The sequence below is a fragment of the Coregonus lavaretus genome, assembly GCF_964263955.1.
Source record: "Coregonus lavaretus genome assembly, chromosome: 3".
NCBI classification, from domain to species: domain Eukaryota; kingdom Metazoa; phylum Chordata; class Actinopteri; order Salmoniformes; family Salmonidae; genus Coregonus; species Coregonus lavaretus.
The window spans coordinates 69,524,252-69,545,386 of NC_139990.1; the positions used below are offsets into that span (position 1 = coordinate 69,524,252).

The window sequence follows — 21,135 nt, forward strand, 5'->3', positions numbered from 1 at the left end:
ATGTCACTGACACTGCCAGACTAGCATCATTGAGTTTTAAAATAGGGAGAAAAAGTTAGTTACAAAATACACTGCTAAATTATGAAATATAACTGGACCTTAAACACCAATGGGCTTTTATTATGATACGCATTTGGGATAATCGATTGGCAAGTGTTGCTTGTGACTGCAGCAACATGTAGAGAAAATGAAAACCAAGTAACAAAATGCGGGTCCAATAAGACGTGCCCTGTTTTTGCACAGTCCCATCTCAAAAGTATTCACATTTACAGTGGCTGGCTATCAGTCTGCATAGTTCTGACATTCAGTTGTCTTGCACCCCATAGTCTAGTCTATTTTATGCAACGAGACTAGGCTACTTGAAAAGTTAACCTTTAAATAGTTATTCCTGTTGTGGTGGCTAGTTCAGTAAAATAAAACACTGTCCTGTGCTCTTTTCAACATGTCGTCCACTTGCTCATAATCATGTTCGCTGTCCGTGTCTGCTTGCACTTCATATTTCGCCGCTGCTGAAAGACAAGTTAATTTTAGGCTTACCATACAATTTAGGTTTTGTGTAGAATGGTCATCTAGTGAAAAAACGTTTACCTAAACAAAGAATAAAACTACAGATAACAGTCAAATGTTCTATAAAAAGGTACAATAGTATGAAAATGTATGCACTCTGTAAGTCGCTCTGGATAAGAGCGTCTGCTAAATGATGATGAATGAGGTACCTTTTGACTTTGACTTCCCTGATGTCATAGCTCACAAGCCATTTACTATGTAGGACATACTGTACCTTTATTGTTGGGCTTGTGACCTATAGACTTGACGTAAGTGTTTGGCTGAGCCTTGCCTGACTTGACCCCGGTCATAGGCTTTCTTGGATTCAGGGGAGGGGCATCATCCGTGATAGCCTTCACGACAACAGGAAAATGAAACTACTGTTATTCTAGGAAGTGTACATGCTATGTTGAAAAAACAGGAACCACATTTGCATGAGGTGTCTGCATCAGCAAATAACATTTTCACATGTGAAGTGATGAGACAATATAGTAACAGAGATACAGTGGGGAGAACAAGTATTTGATACACTGCCGATTTTGCAGGTTTTCTTACTTACAAAGCATGTAGAGGTCTGTAATTGTTATCATAGGTACACTTCAACTGTGAGAGACGGAATCTAAAACAAAAATCCAGAAAATCACATTGTATGATTTTTAAGTAATTAATTTGCAAATTAATTACTTAAAAATCATACAATGTGATTTTCTGGATTTTTGTTTTAGATTCCGTCTCTCACAGTTGAAGTGTACCTATGATAGAAATTACAGACCTCTACATGCTTTGTATGTAGGAAAACCTGCAAAATCGGCAGTGTATCAAATGCAAGGCAAAGTAGCAAGGGGGATGCAAGGCAAAGTAACATAGCAATGCATGGACAGTAAACTTTAGGAAGTCCAGCAAGGCAGGAGTGACAACAGGAGACGAGCGGTGCTATATCCTGCCTAGAAAATACGTACGGTCTGAAAGAAAGAGCTTACCGGAGGCAGAGGAGCAGGGGGCCTTTGAGTCTTTTTGCTATGAAGACTTAGATCACTCAACAGGGAAAGGGTGCCGCTTTTGGCTGGAGGGCAGGGGGCGTATGATTGTGAGGGTGAAGGGGTTGCCTTGGAAGGCTTTGATATTGATGACCGCTTTGGTGGACGTGGTGGTGGGGGCTCATCTGATGTGGTGAGCTTTCTAAATTCGTAATAGAATGAGTCCGTCACCTCTGTAACTGTCTCCAGGTGATATTCTTGGGCCAAAGGCAAGGGGTCGTTAGTAAAGGACAAAGACATGTTAAGCCAGTGAGTGGGTATCTCAAAGCACCTCTCTGGCTTTCCTGGAAGGCTGGCCTGTACCATGGGCTGTATAGTAGACTCCTCCAGCCTCAGGGATGAGAACCCCACCAGAGGATCTGTCTCCAGCTCTGCGTCACGGCTCACCACCTTAACGTCCAACGGCAGAGCGAAGGCCTTGCCCAAGTCCTTCAGGCTGTACTTCTTATGGTCCGTGAGCTTCTCCACAAAGTGGCCCTGCATATACATGGGCAAGTGGACCTCCTCGCTCTCCTCCTCCTCCTCTTCATCATCCTCCTCGTCATCGTCCACTTCTTGGAGACGTCTACATACAACGACCTCCACAGTCTGGTTCTTCTCCCCCTGGCTTGTTCTTCCACCAGGCAGCTTCACCTTCTCGCAGCGCAGCACCTCCAGCTGCTCGCCCACACTGAGCGCCGGAAGCCCCTCCTCCTCCAGCTCCTCACTGTGCCCCGTCACCCTGACCGTGAGAAACGGCGCCCGGGTTGAGGCGGTGTACAGCTCGTACACCGAGTCAAACTCCCGTGGCCTCCGTCGCAGCCGCCCCCCGTAGCGCTGAGACACTAGGAAGTACTGGCGGGCCTTGCGCCCCTTGAGACCCGAAACCAGAACCATGGCTGAGGAACCACGCTTGTGAAGGACGAGAGGATGGCCCTTGTGTAGTTCAGCCAGCCAGGTACAGTGGAACAGAGGCTGGCCCTCATGGTGCTCCAGTATTTCAGCCATGGTGGGGAAGGCCTCATCTGGCTGGGCAAAGACCTCGGGCAGAGTGAGCGGGGTCACAAATGTCAAGTCTTGGGATTGCGTCGTCACGTCGACCACATCCACCTCCAAGCTGGAGGGGAACTTGACTATGTTCTTCCTCACTGTGAGAAAATTAGAGAAGTTATGTTGAAAGGGTAAAGACCCACAAAGTAAAGTACTAAACTTGATGTTGAGCAGAACAGAAAAACTAAGCTGTATGTTCAAAATGTACAATCTTGTAGTGTAATGATTTGTGAAAAAGAAATGCAGGCTAATAGCTTTGATGATGTGCTCCTCAGGCAACACTTCTCTCACGTCTAGATTCTAACATGATATCTCAGTGTTTTTTCATTGGCTAAGGAAGTATGCCATTGGTTGACTCAGAACCAGGTTCTACTCACAGTGCATGATGGCCTGAACCTGGTATATGGGGCTGAAGACTAGCGATCCCCCGTGCTTGGTCTTCTTGCTGAAGCAAAAGTGCCGGCTACAGAGGTGGGGTGAGGACATGATCTCCTGGAGGGTGTAGGTCTGGTCACTCTCACACTCATAGAACTCCCCACGGCAGGAGAAGGGGACTAGCACTTCAGCCGTCGCCCCCTGCTGGCCTCGGAGTTGACAGCGGACACGGCTCTCCTCACCCCCGTCCTGTTGCTCGATGGACAGCATGGTCACGGCCCTCCCGGCCCCGAGGGTGAAATTCTCAAAGGTCAGCTCACATCGGCTGGTGAAGGTGAAGGGAAGACAGGTGTCCAGGCCTACAGGCCTCAGGCTCACCATCTCCTCTACTGTGCTGTATGGCATCTCCTCTGGAACCAGCTTGAACAGATCTGAGAGGGAGAGTCCGCAATGAGGCCATGAATAACACAGCATTGATGTTATGTGAATTATTTAACAAACTATTTCAGTGTCTCTGTGCGTCTCCCAAAATCAAGAAACGGACAGAGTCCCGATCTGCATAGTCAGAGATGTTTATTCATTAAGAAATCTGTCACAAAATAGTCGTACAATATTGTTATATGCACACGTCATATGAAAATCCCTCCCCTCTGTAGGCAGGCTGTAGTTTTCCACTTTATAATTGCTCTCCTGACCATCAGTTCACACACACACTTTCTTATCATAGCCTACTCCCTGCATTCCTCAGTTATCGCCGTTCTCACAATATTCTGAACAGTTCTCCTTTTTCTTCGCTGTCCGGTCTAACTCCTACTCACATTGCTAAATAGTAACACAATGTCATAATCTTTACTGGTCCTACACTCACACATTACCAGGTAGTAGATTCTAACACATCTCACACAGTTTCGGAGTGTAATAATTAGTCACTACTAAGAAAGTACTAATCACTTAAAACAAGAACATTTCACAACTATATTTAAGGGTGGAACATTTAGTCATTACTTTTAACCTGTATATATTAAATTTTTATATCAATTGATTAAGGGACTTTATTCGAATTTTTTTAACATATTACCATGGTTAATAAAGAATTGTGGGGCTCACATACATAGAATTACTAGAAATGCCATTCTTGGTCCAGTCAATGATCTGTGCTAGGGGGACTGGAGGCATTTCTTTTTCTATTTTTAGCCCTGGCTAAGTGCATTTGTTGAAAACCAGAAGCCTCACCTGCATGGTTGAGGGGCAGCTCAAAATTCTCATTGTTGCTGATGTCCTCACAGCTGACAGAAAGGAGCTCGATGTTGATGACCTTCACCAGGTCCCCCGTGGACAGGCACACCTCGCTTCCCGACAGCTCATAAACAGCCCCTATAAAGCATCAACACACCACAATTTCAGCTCTGATGAGACTGCAATATTTGCAGCAACATGCACATACTGTACTTGTTGATTGTATTTTTTTTATCGGAGGTAGTTACTCAATAATAATGTCCCGTTACAAAGCATGCCTGAACTGATGGAAATATACACTGCTCAAAAAAGGGAACACTTAAACAACACAATGTAACTCCAAGTCAATCACACTTCTGTGAAATCAAACTGTCCACTTAGGAAGCAACACTGATTGACAATACATTTCACATGCTGTTGTGCAAATGGAATAGACAACAGGTGGAAATTATAGGCAATTAGCAAGACACCCCCAATAAAGGACTGGTTTTGCGGGTGGTGACCACAGACCACTTCTCAGTTCCTATGCTTCCTGGCTGATGTTTTGGTCACTTTTGAATGCTGGCGGTGCTTTCACTCTAGTGGTAGCATGAGACGGAGTCTACAACCCACACAAGTGGCTCAGGTAGTGCAGCTCATCCAGGATGGCACATCAATGCGAGCTGTGGCAAGAAGGTTTGCTGTGTCTGTCAGCGTAGTGTCCATAGCATGGAGGTGCTACCAGGAGACAGGCCAGTACATCAGGAGACGTGGAGGAGGCCGTAGGAGGGCAACAACCCAGCAGCAGGACTGCTACCTCCGCCTTTGTGCAAGGAGGAGCAGGAGGAGCACTGCCAGAGCCCTGCAAAATGACCTCCAGCAGGCCACAAATGTGCATGTGTCTGCTCAAACGGTCAGAAACAGACTCCATGAGGGTGGTATGAGGGCCCGACGTCCACAGGTGGGGGTTGTGCTTACAGCCCAACACCGTGCAGGACGTTTGGCATTTGCCAGAGAACACCAAGATTGGCAAATTCGCCACTGGCGCCCTGTGCTCTTCACAGATGAAAGCAGGTTCACACTGAGCACGTGACAGACGTGACAGAGTCTGGAGACGCCGTGGAGAACGTTCTGCTGCAGAAGCTTTTTACAAAGCTTTTTACATTGAGATCAACCATTAAAATAAAACATCTTTAATAGTGTTTTAGTACTATAGAAGTTACAGAAAATAATAAAGGAGGCGACAAGGACAAAACAACAGAACTCTAAACTAACGTATATGTCCAACAACAGACACTACAACATACAGTGGGGAAAAAAAGTATTTAGTCAGCCACCAATTGTGCAAGTTCTCCCACTTAAAAAGATGAGAGAGGCCTGTAATTTTCATCATAGGTACACGTCAACTATGACAGACAAATTGAGAAAAAAAAATCCAGAAAATCACATTGTAGGATTTTTAATGAATTTATTTGCAAATTATGGTGGAAAATAAGTATTTGGTCACCTACAAACAAGCAAGATTTCTGGCTCTCACAGACCTGTAACTTCTTCTTTAAGAGGCTCCTCTGTCCTCCACTCGTTACCTGTATTAATGGCACCTGTTTGAACTTGTTATCAGTATAAAAGACACCTGTCCACAACCTCAAACAGTCACACTCCAAACTTCACAATGGCCAAGACCAAAGAGCTGTAAAAGGACACCAAAAACAAAATTGTAGACCTGCACCAGGCTGGGAAGACTGAATCTGCAATAGGTAAGCAGCTTGGTTTGAAGATATCAACTGTGGGAGCAATTATTAGGAAATGGAAGACATACAAGACCACTGATAATCTCCCTCGATCTGGGGCTCCACGCAAGATCTCATCCCGTGGGGTCAAAATGATCACAAGAACGGTGAGCAAAAATCCCAGAACCACACGGGGGGACCTAGTGAATGACCTGCAGAGAGCTGGGACCAAAGTAACAAAGCCAACCATCAGTAACACACTACGCCGCCAGGGACTCAAATCCTGCAGTGCGAGACGTGTCCCCCTGCTTAAGCCAGTACATGTCCAGGCCCGTCTGAAGTGCATTTGGATGATCCAGAAGAGGATTGGGAGAATGTCATATGGTCAGATGAAACCAAAATAATAACTTTTTGGTAAAAACTCAACTCGTCATGTTTGGAGGACAAAGAATGCTGAGTTGCATTCAAAGAACACCATACCTACTGTGAAGCATGGGGGTGGAAACATCATGCTTTGGGGCTGTTTTTCTGCAAAGGGACCAGGACGACTGATCCGTGTAAAGGAAAGAATGAATGGGGCCATGTATCGTGAGATTTTGAGTGAAACCCTCCTTCCATCAGCAAGGGCATTGAAGATGAAACGTGGCTGGGTCTTTCAGCATGACAATGATCCCAAACACACCGCCCAGGCAACGAAGGAGTGGCTTCGTAAGAAGCATTTCAAGGTCCTGGAGTGGCCTAGCCAGTCTCCAGATCTCAACCCCATAGAAAATCTTTGGAGGGAGTTGAAAGTCTGTGTTGCCCAGCGACAGCCCCAAAACATCACTGCTCTAGAGGAGATCTGCATGGAGGAATGGGCCAAAATACCAGCAACAGTGTGTGAAAACCTTGTGAAGACTTACAGAAAACGTTTGACCTGTGTCATTGCCAACAAAGGGTATATAACAAAGTATTGAGAAACTTTTGTTATTGACCAAATACTTATTTTCCACCATAATTTGCAAATAAATTCATTAAAAATCCTACAATGTGATTTTCTGGATTTTTTTTCCTCATTTTGTCTGTCATTGTTGACGTGTAGCTATGATGAAAATTACAGGCCTCTCTCATCTTTTTAAGTGGGAGAACTTGCACAATTGGTGGCTGACTAAATACTTTTTTTCCCCACTGTAGATCATATTTAGTGAAAGCCAGTTTGAAGAAGTGATTCTTGAGGACAGAATGCTCAGTCAGCCATTGTTTTTAAGCGTGTCTTTGGGACTGCAAGGAGTCTTTGATCATTTGACCGAAGTGACTGTTTGGGGCTGAGTAGTTCACTGAGCTATTGAGGACCAGAGGCATTGAGGGTACCAGAGGTGATGCAATACTGGACCTAATCATTACAGACATGAACCAACTTTACCATAAACCATCCATCCGACCACCCATTGGCCTCAGTGATCATCAGGCAGTCCTATGGTCTCCAAAAAGTATAAACAAGAGCCCAACAAACCAGAAGTGAGAGCATCGACATATCCGACAATCTAACCTGGACAGTTTTGGAAAGTAGATCACAGTTCACTCCAGGCAAGAAGTATACAATGCCCCTGATGCTACATCCAAGACTGCAGCCTTCTATAACATGGACTGCTGCATGTAATGACCACTTCCCTGTCCAAACTATGAAAATGCACCCTACAGACAGACCCTGGTGGGAGGAGCTATAGGAGGACGGGCTCATTATAATGGCTGGAATAGGATAAATGGAATGGAGTCAAACACATCAAACTTATGGAAACCACGTTTGACTCCATTCCATTCCATTACAATGAGCCCGTCCTCCTATAGCTCCTCCCACCAGCCTCCTCTGGCTGAATTCAAGTCCACTCTGAAAATGTATATTCCTGGCCATGATCAAAACAACAAAGTAGGAATAACAAATTAAATTAACAACCGGTTCTCTCAGGTCAGCCAATCACTAACCCCAGCCTTCTTACGTGCCCTGCAGCCTCTCCCAGAAATCCAACCCTGGGAGGTGTATGACAAAGCTGCGTGTGATCAAAACCAACAAAGCCCCTGGCCCCTACGGTGGATCCTATGAGAATTTGCCTGCGAGTTGAGTCAACCCATCAGTGACATCCTCAACACATCATTCCAACGAGGTGAATTCCCCTCCCAGTGGAAAGAAGCCACGGTCGTGCTCATCCCCAAGACCCATCCCCCGACAGCCAACCAGCTACGGCCTATATCCCTGACACCACAACTACCAAAAGTTCCTGCGAGCTTCGCTGCCACCTGGATGAAGGAAGACATAAAACCCAACATAGACCCCAGACAGTTTGGAAGCAGACCAGAAAGATAATCGGCTCACGCTCTCGTTAGCCTCCTGGACTATACAAACAGTCATACATCCCATCCACCATAACCACCTTCATCACCACTTACTTCTCCAAGGCCTTTGACAAAATTGACCACACCATCGCTATTGAACGCCTGATCCAACTGGGTGTCAGACCTGCCCTCACAGCATGGCCCTGCAGTTTTGTGGCCAGAAGTAAACAACACGCAGACTGGCAGGAGCTGAAGGGAGGTGTGGCTCAAGGAACTCATCTGGGCCCTCTCATCTTCCTTGCAGTCATTGACGGTGCAGCCCAGGATGTTGACAGTAGGTGGAAGTACGTTGATGATCTCAGTCTGGCCCACATGCACAATGGGAAAAATCTGCACACCACAGCAGGCCTTGGACAACTTTGACTCATGGGTTCAGACAAGCAAAATGTCACTGAACCCAACGCTTAGTACAAAACTCAAAACAGACTATCAAAAAGGCAGTTGTTTCAAAACTCTAAGCACATCTCCAAATGACTGTGTACAACACACAAAATCATACAGTCACTTTTTCACTAAAATACAATCAGTGTTTCATCTAGAAATACATGTTTCACATTGCAATACATGTTCATATAAAGTACTTGCCTTTCCAATGTAATGCTCACATTACTTTTGACATGATAGTCTTCTCATTTGTCAAAATACCTTTCACTATTACTTAATCCAACTGCTCTTAACAGATAATCACTTATCCTTTTGGTAAACCTATAGATTTTTAACTGGTTTGTCTACTATATACAGATTTCGATAACTACAGAATTAAAATATATGTTTGTAAAATATAAACATATAAAGTATGATATACACTGAGCGTACAAAACATTAAGGACACCTGCTCTTTACATGACATAGACTGACCAGGTGAATCGAAGTAAAAGCAGTGCCAATATGAAGAAAAACAATGTATGCACTCACTAAATGTAAGTCGCTCTGGATGAGAGCGTCTGCTAAATGACTAAAATGTAAAATGTAGGTGTAGGGGAGGAGACAGGTTAAACAAGGATTTTTAAGCCTTGAGACAATTGAGACATGGATTGTGTATGTGTGCCATTCAGAGGGTGAATGGGCAAGACAAAATATTTAAGTGCCTTTGAATGGGGTATTGTAGTAGGTGCCAGGCGCACCGGTTTGTGACAAGAACTGCAATGCTGCTGGGTTTTTCACGCTCAACAGTTTCCCGTGTTTATCAAGAATGGTCCAAGGACAGATTCTTGTTTTTATTGCACTGCTTTGCTTTATCTTGGCCAGGTCGCAGTTGTAAATGAGAACTTGTTCTCAACTGGCTTACCTGGTTAAATAAAGGTTAAATAAATAAAAATAAATAAAAAATATGCGCTTCAGCACTGGGCGGTCCCGTTCTGTGAGCTTGTGTGGCCTACCACTTCGCAGCTGAGCCGTTGTTGCTCCTAGACGTTTCCACTTCACAATGACAGCACTTACAGTTGACCGGGGCAGCTCTAGCAGGACAGAAATTTGACTAACTGACTTGTTGGAAAGGTGGCATCCTATGACGGTGCCACGTTGAATGTCACGGAGCTCTTCAGTAAGGCCATTCTTCTGCCAAAGTTTGTCTATGGAGATTGCATGGCTGTGCGCTCAATTTTATACACCTGTTAGCAACGGGTGTGGCAGAAATATCCGAATCCACTAATTTGAAGGGGTGTCCACATACTTTTGTATATATAGTGTACATTGCATTTTCTGCTATAGGATCAACTGGTTGTTAAAACAACTAAATTGAGAATATATCATTATGTTGTATTTTGGTGATTAAACCAATGTTTTCATTATATTTCACAGTAAACGTATATTTTTGGATGAATGGTTGTGTGGTGAAAGATGTTTCCAAACAAAATGAATGCACAATGAAAGGTTTTGAATGTAAGACTGGCTGTGTTACAAGTGTTACCAGTTTGGAGTTTTGTACTTAGAGTTTTGAAAATTCACCACATACTTGTGAAAATAGCAACAAAGCGGTGGAAAAGAACCGTAAAAACTCAATGTTTTATTTTAGCAAAGTTGAAAGATAGTGTTTGGAAGAAGGCCATTGTAGGCCAAAATGTTATCTTTTAACTTTGCTAAAATAAAACATAATATTTTTAATGGTGAGCGAGCATTGCACCTTTTCCTTTCTATGATGATCACATTTTTTGGTTGCACCTCAACCCATGTTGGTTAAGCGCTCTCCACTTCTTTTCACATCAGTCTAGATTTACAGTGGGGAAAAAAAGTATTTAGTCAGCCACCAATTGTGCATGTTCTCCCACTTAAAAAGATGAGAGAAGCCTGTAATTTTCATCATAGGTACACGTCAACTATGACAGACAAATTGAGGAAAAAAAATCCAGAAAATCACATTGTAGGATTTTTAATGAATTTATTTGCAAATGATGGTGGAAAATAAGTATTTGGTCACCTACAAACAGGCAAGATTTCTGGCTCTCACAGACCTATAACTTCTTCTTTAAGAGGCTCCTCTGTCCTCCACTCGTTACCTGTATTAATGGCACCTGTTTGAACTTGTTATCAGTATAAAAGACACATGTCCACAACCTCAAACAGTCACACTCCAAACTCCACTATGGCCAAGACCAAAGAGCTGTCAAAGGACACCAGAAACAAAATTGTAGACCTGCACCAGGCTGGGAAGACTGAATCTGCAATAGGTAAGCAGCTTGGTTTGAAGAAATCAACTGTGGGAGCAATTATTAGGAAATGGAAGACATACAAGACCACTGATAATCTCCCTCGATCTGGGGCTCCACGCAAGATCTCACCCCGTGGGGTCAAAATGATCACAAGAACGGTGAGCAAAAATCCCAGAACCACACAGGGGGACCTAGTGAATGACCTGCAGAGAGCTGGGACCAAAGTAACAAAGCCTACCATCAGTAACACACTACGCCGCCAGGGACTCAAATCCTGCTGTGCGAGACGTGTCCCCCTGCTTAAGCCAGTACATGTCCAGGCCCGTCTGAAGTTTGCTAGAGTGCATTTGGATGATCCAGAAGAGGATTGGGAGAATGTCATATGGTCAGATGAAACCAAAATTGAACTTTTTGGTAAAAACCCAACTCATCGTGTTTGGAGGACAAAGAATGCTGAGTTGCATCCAAAGAACACCATACCTACTGTGAAGCATGGGGGTGGAAAAATCATGCTTTGGGGCTGTTTTTCTGCAAAGGGACCAGGACGACTGATCCGTGTAAAGGAAAGAATGAATGGGGCCATGTATCGTGAGATTTTGAGTGAAAACCTCCTTCCATCAGCAAGGGCATTGAAGATGAAACGTGGCTGGGTCTTTCAGCATGACAATGATCCCAAACACACCGCCCGGGCAATGAAGGAGTGGCTTCGTAAGAAGCATTTCAAGGTCCTGGAGTGGCCTAGCCAGTCTCCAGATCTCAATCCCATAGAAAATCTTTGGAGGGAGTTGAAAGTCCGTGTTGCCCAGCGACAGCCCCAAAACATCACTGCTCTAGAGGAGATCTGCATGGAGGAATGGGCCAAAATACCAGCAACAGTGTGTGAAAACCTTGTGAAGACTTACAGAAAACGTTTGACCTGTGTCATTGCCAACAAAGGGTATATAACAAAAGTATTGAGAAACTTTTGTTATTGACCAAATACTTATTTTCCACCATAATTTGCAAATAAATTCATTAAAAATCCTACAATGTGATTTTCTGGATTTTCTTTCCTCATTTTGTCTGTCATAGTTGACGTGTACCTATGATGAAAATTACAGGCCTCTCTCATCTTTTTAAGTGGGAGACCTTGCACAATTGGTGGCTGACTAAATACTTTTTTTCCCCACTGTATGTCAGGCTTGGATTCGCAATACCGAAAGGTGTTTCCACAGGTACATGAACAATGAGGGCATTTACTGCAATGTCGATGAGAACCTATGGCCAAATGCTCAAGACAAGCTTGATGCAAATTAGTGCCTGCTAAATGTTATTTTTAATTCATTAATTTAATTGGTTTCATTTGATTACAGTACACCTATATGGTAATTATATCTGAACAATACATTTACTTTTTGCATCAATGATTATTACTGTAAAATATGTCTTATGATCACACATGGTATAGAAATGATGGAAATAATGGAACAGGAGAGTGTAATAGCGATATTAATTATGATACTTTTGTTCTATTTCTGTTTGTGTACGTCAGAATTGAGTATAGAAAACTGCCACTGACTGTTAATCAGTCAGGTCTACTCTGCAGTTTGCCCCACACATGGAGTTCATGAAAGAAAGCATGAAAAAGTCCTACCTTGAAAGTACACCCCAGAGCAAACCTGTAGAATCCGTGGCAGACAAGTTTGATCCAAGGATGCAATTAATTCTTGCAGGGACATAACTGTTTCAGTGCCTGCCATCACTGCAGTGCTGATCCGATGTTGTGCTGTCAAGGCTCAACTGTGGTTCTAAGAGAGGTGCCACTGATCTAACAGTCGAAAGCAACAATTTTATGAGGAAGTAGGCAGCCAGATATTTTCAAGGAAAGTTAACCCCTGCGCTGTGATACTAGCTTGTGATGTCAATAAAGATATGTGGACCTGGCTTCTACTTCTTTATTGTTTTCTTATTTTATGCAGCCATAAACATTTTATTATTTGCCTACAATCAAAAAAGAAAGCTTACAACTCACCATGTTTGCTATGGAAAAGTGATGGTTCCTAGCAGTACAGTATTGCATTGTGGAGTTTTTATTCTATTCATGTAGTTTGCTGTATGTGAATATATTTGTTTATAGATTTCTCACTGTCAGCTGTAAAGCAAACTGCCCCTCAGGAATAATAAACATTCTCTAATCTACTCCATAGCAGTACAAATGTCAAATTAAAATACATTCTGCAAAAGTGTATTTGCATGATACTAAATCAAGGTAAAATCAGATATGGTCGGTGATAAATTGAAAGCTACATGAATATGCACCAAAATGAAATGTGACACTGCAACTTCCTACAATTTGCAGTCTATAAATTGAATATGAAACAAGGAGGATGTTGCTGTATTAGTAGTCTATGTTCTTCTGTCCAGTGGCTTTTCAATAAAAACTGTCTATTTGACTATTCTTACTGCTATTCAATCTGATTCAAGTGAATGAGCGATAATGAAAGCTAGGCATAATAACAGTATGCTTTAGTGCGTGTGTGTGTTCACAGTTCATAGTTATGAACCATTGCCATGACATTTCAGTAGGCAACCTTTTTTTCTAGAGTCGAATCAAATCATTGTAGATAATGGAATGTATTACTTTCTTTTCATCCATTTGGGCAGAGGCATAGAGATTTGGCTGTCAAGGGGTAAACCCCACAAAACTACAAGTCCCGAAACAAGGGAGCATTTTACCCAGCATTCAACGGGTTTGTGAATGGAGAATGCTGCAAGATGGCGACTAATGCAACTGCTACAAATTTACCATCTTTTGATTGTCCAACATGGTGAGAATATGCATTTACGGGGATATTTACGTTGTACAAGACATCAAGTGCATGCAAAATAACAAAACATTATTACGTTTTATTTTGTAGCTAGAAACGTATGTATTTATTTTAGCCACATCTTGTTAGCTAACATGCTAGCTGATACATTTCACTGACTGGTGTGCTTTGCTTTTGGTCCTTGTTGTTTTCAGGGCAGGCAAGCCCCCTCCAGGACTCCATTTGGACGTGATGAAAGGTGACAAAATGGTCGAGGTAAGAGCTTGGGCCTTCTGGGACGAAAATTTGAACTGCCTATCTGTATTAGCAGCACTCTTAACAAGGCTAGATATTTTGTATGGTTCCTTAGAATATGGCTAATATCTTGCATAATAGATCTGCCATTATAGAACTGACTGGTTTACTTACTTTATGTACTAACCAACTGTACCAGCTCTATCAAAAGCTGTGCTAGAGAACCATATGATGTGGTCCTACGTGATGTAGTTTACCTGTAGATGTCTATAGTCTAGACTGTCTACTTTAATATAGTATACACAATATACAATATAGTCTACTTCAGTCTTTATACTTCAATATAGGTAGCTAGGTGTCATGGTGTACTTAACTAAATAAACAAATCGATCATGCATGCATGCACCAGATACGGACCCGACTGTGCTCAGCCCAGTTCACAGTGGTGTCTGAGTTCCGTGACTGTTGGGTTTTAAGAAAGGTGCCACAGAAACATCAGCCCTGATATTTAAGCTCATGAGTGTGAAGGTGCACTCTTGAGTTATGGCTCAGAGGCACAGTGCTTTAAACTGTTTCTTACAGCTGGCAAGGTTTTCATTCAATGTTATCAGTGTTAGCTTGGGTGTCTGTTTCTGATCTCTTGCCAACTCATTTACATTTACATTTACGTCATTTAGCAGACGCTCTTATCCAGAGCGACTTACAAATAGGTGCATTCACCTTATAGCCAGTGGGATAACCACTTTACAATGTATATATTTATTTATTTTTTAAAAATTGGGGGGGGGGGGGGTGGGTTGGAGTAAAGGGGGGGTAGAAGGATTACTTTATCCTATCCCAGGTATTCCTTAAAGAGGTGGGGTTTCAAATGTCTCCGGAAGGTGGTGAGTGACTCCGCTGTCCTGGCGTCGTGAGGGAGTTTGTTCCACCATTGGGGTGCCAGAGCAGCGAACAGTTTTGACTGGGCTGAGCGGGAACTATGCTTCCGCAGAGGTAGGGGACCCAGCAGGCCAGAGGTGGATGAACGCAGTGCCCTCGTTTGGGTGTAGGGACTGATCAGAGCCTGAAGGTACGGAGGTGCCGTTCCCCTCACAGCTCCGTAGGCAAGCACCATGGTCTTGTAGCAGATGCGAGCTTCAACTGGAAGCCAGTAGAGTGTGCGGAGGAGCTGGGTGACGTGAGAGAACTTGGGAAGGTTGAACACCAGACGGGCTGCGGCATTCTGGATGAGTTGTAGGTGTTTAATGGCACAGGCAGGGAGCCCAGCCAACAGCGAGTTGCAGTAATCCAGACGGGAGATGACAAGTGCCTGGATTAGGACCTGTGCCGCTTTCTGTGTAAGGTAGGGTTGTACTCTCACCAGTGGTGAGAGCACGTGGTGCGGAGACAGCTTCTCGCCACGCCACTTGGTAGGAGCGACCGGTCAGGTAGGACGCAATCCAAGAGTGAGCCGCGCCGGAGATGCCCAGCTCGGAGAGGGTGGAGAGGAGGATCTGATGGTTCACAGTATCAAAGGCAGCAGACAGGTCTAGAAGGACAAGAGCAGAGGAGAGAGAGTTAGCTTTAGCAGTGCGGAGAGCCTCTGTGACACAGAGAAGAGCAGTCTCAGTTGAATGACCAGTCTTGAAACCTGACTGGTTTGGATCAAGAAGGTCATTCTGAGAGAGATAGCAAGAGAGTTGGCTAAAGACTGCACGCTCAATAGTTTTGGAGAGAAAAGAAAGAAGGGATACTGGTCTGTAGTTGTTGACATCGGATGGATCGAGTGTTGGTTTTTTGAGAAGGGGTGCAACTCTCGCTCTCTTGAAGACGGAAGGGACATAGCCAGCGGTCAAGGATGAGTTGATCAACTCCTTATGGAATTGTCATGCTAAAACAGCTTGGCATGAGAATGAGTGACGAGGAGATGGCAAGAGAGCAGAGTTAGATCCGGGACCAGGCTATGGCGTTGTGACATGAGAAAATACATTTATTGCCCTATCTGTTGTTATGATGGTGAATCCTTGTAGAAACTGATCATCGACGAGAAAAAGTACTACTTATTCGGGAGGAATCCGGACATGTGTGACTTCACCATCGACCACCAGTCATGTTCACGCGTGCATGCTGCCCTGGTCTACCACAAGCACCTGAAGAGGGTGTTCCTTATTGACAACAACAGCAGTAAGTGAACTGTCGTGTACCTCAGTCTGTAAAATAGTTTATCTTACTGCAGCTAGTAAAAAGTACTCAAAATGTAACAGTTGCATCGCCTTAGAGGAGTGCACTGTACAATAAAGGCTGTGCAACTATAACGTTTTGTTGACTCTTTACTTCACTTACTTTTTATAAATGACATCCGTACATGGTATGTGGACTTGAAGGTTGTACATTACGTCCTCAGCGCATGGTACCTTCCTGGGACACATCCGCCTGGAGCCCCACAAGCCTCAGCAGGTCCCCATAGACTCCACCATGTCGTTTGGGGCATCCACACGAGCCTACACCATCCGGGAGAAACCTCAGAGCCAGCAAGGAACCAATGCCGCCACGGGGGACAGCAAGGCCGGGGAGGACGAGGAGGGGTCTAAGGGTCTCTTAGGATTACCAGAGGAGGAGACCGAGCTAGAGGTGTGTGTCTGTGTGTCTTCAGTAGTTGTCTACTTGGGCATTTGTCTGGACATGCTGGTAAGGAGGGTGTGTGCTATTACCACATTAGCTATAGATACACTATGTGAAGCAGGACATACTCAGTTATCTTTTGTTCTGTCAGTGTCTTTGGTATTTTTTTAGCTCTCGCTGTTTCCAATTTCATGTATTTAGACTAGGCTATTCCTATTAAGCCCACGAGTGTATTAACTTTGTTTCACTTCTCCTTTCCCAACCATTCATTCATCCCCTGTCTGGGCTGTGACAGAACCTGACAGAGTTCAACACGGCCCACAACAAGCGCATCTCCACCCTGACCATCGAGGAGGGCAACCTAGAGATCCAGAGACCCAAGAGGAAGAGGCGGAACTCCCGAGTCACCTTTAACGAGGACGATGAGGTCATCAACCCAGGTAAGCTCTCTCTTCAACCCCGTTGGCCTAGCACCAGTACCTAGTGCTGTTGAAGTATTGGTTCTTTATCTGTAGTTGAGGAAAAAGTGTTTCTGTGCCTGTATTCATATTTCACAAAGTGTCTAAGAGACAGTTTTCTATTTTATAATTTAAAATAAAAAAACAGATCCCAGATTAACACTCTTACTCTGAGATTCTTTTTGAACATAGGCCCTGATTTTAAGTAATTACATAAACTGAGGTTGGCACACACGTCCTTATTTTCACCCAATCTAAACCTGTTGCTTCACTCATGTAATGCATGCGGTAACTCAGTGCTTCTTGAAACATTACAGAGGACATTGACCCCTCAGTTGGGCGCTTCAGGAACATGGTGCAGACTGCTGTCGTCCCTATAAAGGTAAGCCTGGGTTATATCCATAGTTACATGCTGACCACACCGCTCGTGTGCGTATGTTGATTTTGTCCACCCACACCAGACGTGTAATGTGTAAATGTATTTTGCAACGCTCGCGCGGGCGGTGTGGTCAGCATGTAAGATATTGAATGAAATGTGACACTAAAACTTCCTACAATTTGCAGTCTAGATTGTCAAGATCGTTTTGTACAATCACGCTGCGATTTAAGGAAGCCTATATTTAAGAAAATTGCAATGATATCCCAGAAACATACACTGTACATAGCCTACAGATGAGTTGCTACTCAGTCTTTTGTCATTTCCACTCTAGAAACAGAAAATGGAGAGGCACGGCTCACTTAGTATGGACGACGTTGTGACGAGGCGCATCCACAACTACACCTTCGGCGGCGGCCTTTATGGGGACCTGCCACCCACCAGCCACGAGGGCCACCCTGCCGGGACCCCGAGCGGAGCCACTATCCTGGGGGGTCTCCCACTGCCCTTCCCCAACCCGGCCCCAGAGGTGAACCTGGCCCCTGACGCCCCCCAGCCACCTGTCACCCTCAACCCTGTCCCCATCTCAGGCCCCTATCCATCCGAGGCCCTCAACGAGCCCCGCAAGAAAAAGTACGCCAAAGAGGCATGGCCAGGCAAGAAGCCCACCCCCTCCCTACTAATCTAACCTTCTCCCTGCACTATGGCTCTTTCTCAATTCGTCTTTTGTCTATTCCTTGCGTCATCTCTCATGCATTGGAAAATATCCAAGGTCTCTCCTCTTGGACCTTCTCCAATGTATTTTAAGTCTGAGGCGAGGAGAGTACACAAGGAATCCAGGAAAGGCGAATTGGGAAAGAGCCAATGTTGTGTAGGCAGGGCTGACTCTCAGGGTATGGGCGGAGACATCAGGGACCATGACCCGTTGGAGGCGGATCGATTTTACTTCAGACTGTTTTGGGATTTTATAGTTTTGTCAATGTTTTCTACGTTACTTCCTCATTCTCCTAAAGATTATCCGAAAGACTTCAGTAGCACATTCCATGAAGACAGAAACACCACTCCTTCGGGAGCTGAATGTTTGATATGTTTTACAAATGAAGTCATGTAAAAAAGACAGTTCTTGGCAGACCAAGTCAGTTGGTCAGGTAAGAGTAACTTGTGGCATAAATCGGTGTCCCGTGACCGTGATATATGACCTCTAATTGATAGTCGGGCATTGTGCAGGGAAGCAAACACGAAGCGGATGTAACTTAGGAAAACAGCCCTAATGTTGGAAACAAACATCATGTTGTCATCCAGATTCACATTTATTTATTTTCCAAGCTGCAGTGCACAATATTACAGCAGGTTTTTAAAGGACCTGGTTCGTGTTATCATTTTTGCCATGGAAAAAATATTGCGATACTGGTATCATCACAGCCTAATTGTTATATGGTTGGTCACTGTGAGTTCCATATTACTATCTCCACTTCTATAAGGTCTCGATGTTTGTTTGAAGTCAATCTTTGGACGTAGTATTTTTGCTCAATGCAAACATGCATATACAATTCTTTTTGAATATCTATTTGTTAAACTTGAAATGTGAAAAAAACTGTTTTATACAAGATGGATTATTATAGGAATTGACAAAAGCAGATCAGAGTTTCTGAAAAAAGATATGTCCATTTTTCTAAAGACGGAATAGGACTATAGGTTTATATTTTTACAGTGCTATCAAGATAAGTGCCGCGAGGAGGAGAGAATTTAATGTTTAATCAGTTTACATTCACAATCAAGCTCAGTAATTAAAAAACAGTTAATAGACTGCGCAGAGTATTTTTAAATACTGTTTGCCCATTATCAAAAAGATATCAGTATGACCTGTGAGTTGCAACTCTGCCTGAATGTTAGTGAGTCCTGTAGTCCTCTAGATGGCGATATGTACAATGTAAATTGGCCTTATCTGAGTCACTGATAAAATGTATTGGTCACATGAGTTAAGACTAAGGTTCTCAGTTGGTGCAATTTGATGTTGATTGAGGATTGTTTTACAGACCTTTTGAAATGATTCAATTTCATTTATGGTACACATCAGGGTCTTGCATCAAAGCACCCATAAAATGACTAAATTGAGCTTCTTGATGTTCATAGAACTGCGTTAGTTTTCACACCAGGATAATTAATTCTTAGGTTGCCCCCTTTACTGGTTAATGAAACATTTATGTGATATTTGAGCGAACTTGCAAAAGCCATGCTATTTGTATCAACTTTGTACTGATCGACAGACCCGTGTGCCCAGACCTTTTGTCCCTCTTTCGGATGATATTTGCTTTTTTTATTCACATAATACACTGTAAATAAAAATGGAATTTTGTCACAAACATGTCTTTATGTGCGGTTTATAGTGTAGTGTCATTTTTACATGGTAGTAGCCCTATAACTTCAAACACCGTGATTCAATTGGGATTTTGTCAGTAATTTTTTTCATTCCAAGGATAGTAGCCTTCTCAGTATCAAATACCAGTATCTACCAGCACGTTGCTTGAATGAATGCCAGGTGTTTGACCTGGTACAGAATATTCCATAGACAAACATTGACCAGGCAGACTCATTTGTGAGGACTTTGAACACAGTCATCAGTGTTGGTCAGAGCATGCCAGTCTGTCAGTTATGTGGTGAAGGCCATCTGAAACATCACTTACTGTTTCTCAATCCATCAGCTGGAAGATGCCCATCAAGTGTGCCCCTTCACTCTGGCATGGATGCTAACTGTTGGGTGGTTAATGTTTAGACTTATTTACATGCTCATTTGTCACCATAGCAGGGTTGGGGTCAATTCCATTTAAAATCCAGTCAATTCAGAAAGTAAACCAAATTCCAATTCCAAATGTTCCGCATTGAAGAGAATTGGAATTTCAGTGTACATCCTGAATTGACCCCAACCCTGTACCATAGCAGCTGGGTTGTATTCAGGGATTGGAAAACACTTTATTATTGCAGATAGAAATAGACTGAATTGAGCTGACACAACAGACAATTTCTGTTCTACACAACACATTTCTATCTGAACGTTCTGCAACGTTACATCCTCCTGCACATGCCCTTGATGTGGTACCATGCATCGCTCATGTTCAGGATGGCTGCCTTTCTAGTCATTATGAATACCAGTCCAACAAGTCAAGCTTAGAATAATTTAACAACAATATAGTTAAGGTGAGTGACCTGTCCATCACATAGCAAACTCCCTGTAGTATTAAAGCACTGGTTTTGTGGATGGGCGTGGACATTTGAATCATTTTGCTTGTCCACTGCTTTCTCAGAGGGTTTCCGACCATCTATTTTTCTGTATTTTTGTTAAGTTTGTTCCCCAAATCACCACAATAATAATAATATATTCACATCACCATATGGTAGGATTTACCATACAAAATGATAAGCATTGTAGAAGGGATAGTTACAAATTACAAAATGACACATTGGTTTTCTTACACTGTAAGCAGTCTATGGACAAGGTATGACATCAATTCATGCTTTGGTTGAGTTTCCCTGGCACAGTTTTAGCATTTGTGGCACAAATGTGGTCCTCTGGAGCTCAGCTGGTAGAGCACGGCGCTTGTAACGCCAAGGTAGTGGGTTCGGTCCCCGGGACCACCCATACACAAAAATGTATGCAAGCATGACTGTAAGTCTCTTTGCATAAAAGCGTCTGCTAAATGGCATATTATTA

The 21,135-nt window shown here is 43.5% G+C and overlaps 2 protein-coding genes across 5 annotated transcripts; one reads left to right on the forward strand and one right to left on the reverse strand.

Moving 5' to 3' along the window:
* Positions 1-83: 83 nt before the first annotated feature.
* Positions 84-16,634, reverse strand: LOC311113876 (protein THEMIS2-like). 4 transcript variants are annotated; one of them, XM_084157127.1, is made up of 6 exons: positions 16,314-16,634; positions 4,221-4,361; positions 2,990-3,418; positions 1,527-2,710; positions 782-899; positions 84-506 (listed from the first exon to the last, which is right to left on the reverse strand). In XM_084157127.1, the coding sequence occupies exons 1-6, from the start codon at positions 16,327-16,329 to the stop codon at positions 406-408; spliced, it is 1,989 nt and encodes a 662-aa protein (XP_084013253.1). In that variant the 5' UTR covers positions 16,330-16,634; the 3' UTR covers positions 84-405. The 4 variants fall into 4 exon arrangements, with proteins under 4 accessions (XP_084013253.1, XP_084013251.1, XP_084013252.1 ...); XM_084157125.1 differs by lacking the exon at positions 16,314-16,634 and adding an exon at positions 12,584-12,738; XM_084157126.1 differs by having other exon boundaries at positions 95-509; positions 16,314-16,529.
* Positions 13,684-19,789, forward strand: LOC311113907 (nuclear inhibitor of protein phosphatase 1-like). The gene is made up of 7 exons (XM_084157128.1): positions 13,684-13,757; positions 13,952-14,012; positions 16,001-16,154; positions 16,375-16,601; positions 16,888-17,032; positions 17,368-17,432; positions 17,761-19,789. The coding sequence occupies exons 1-7, from the start codon at positions 13,705-13,707 to the stop codon at positions 18,112-18,114; spliced, it is 1,059 nt and encodes a 352-aa protein (XP_084013254.1). The 5' UTR covers positions 13,684-13,704; the 3' UTR covers positions 18,115-19,789.
* The last annotated feature ends 1,346 nt before the right edge of the window (positions 19,790-21,135 follow it).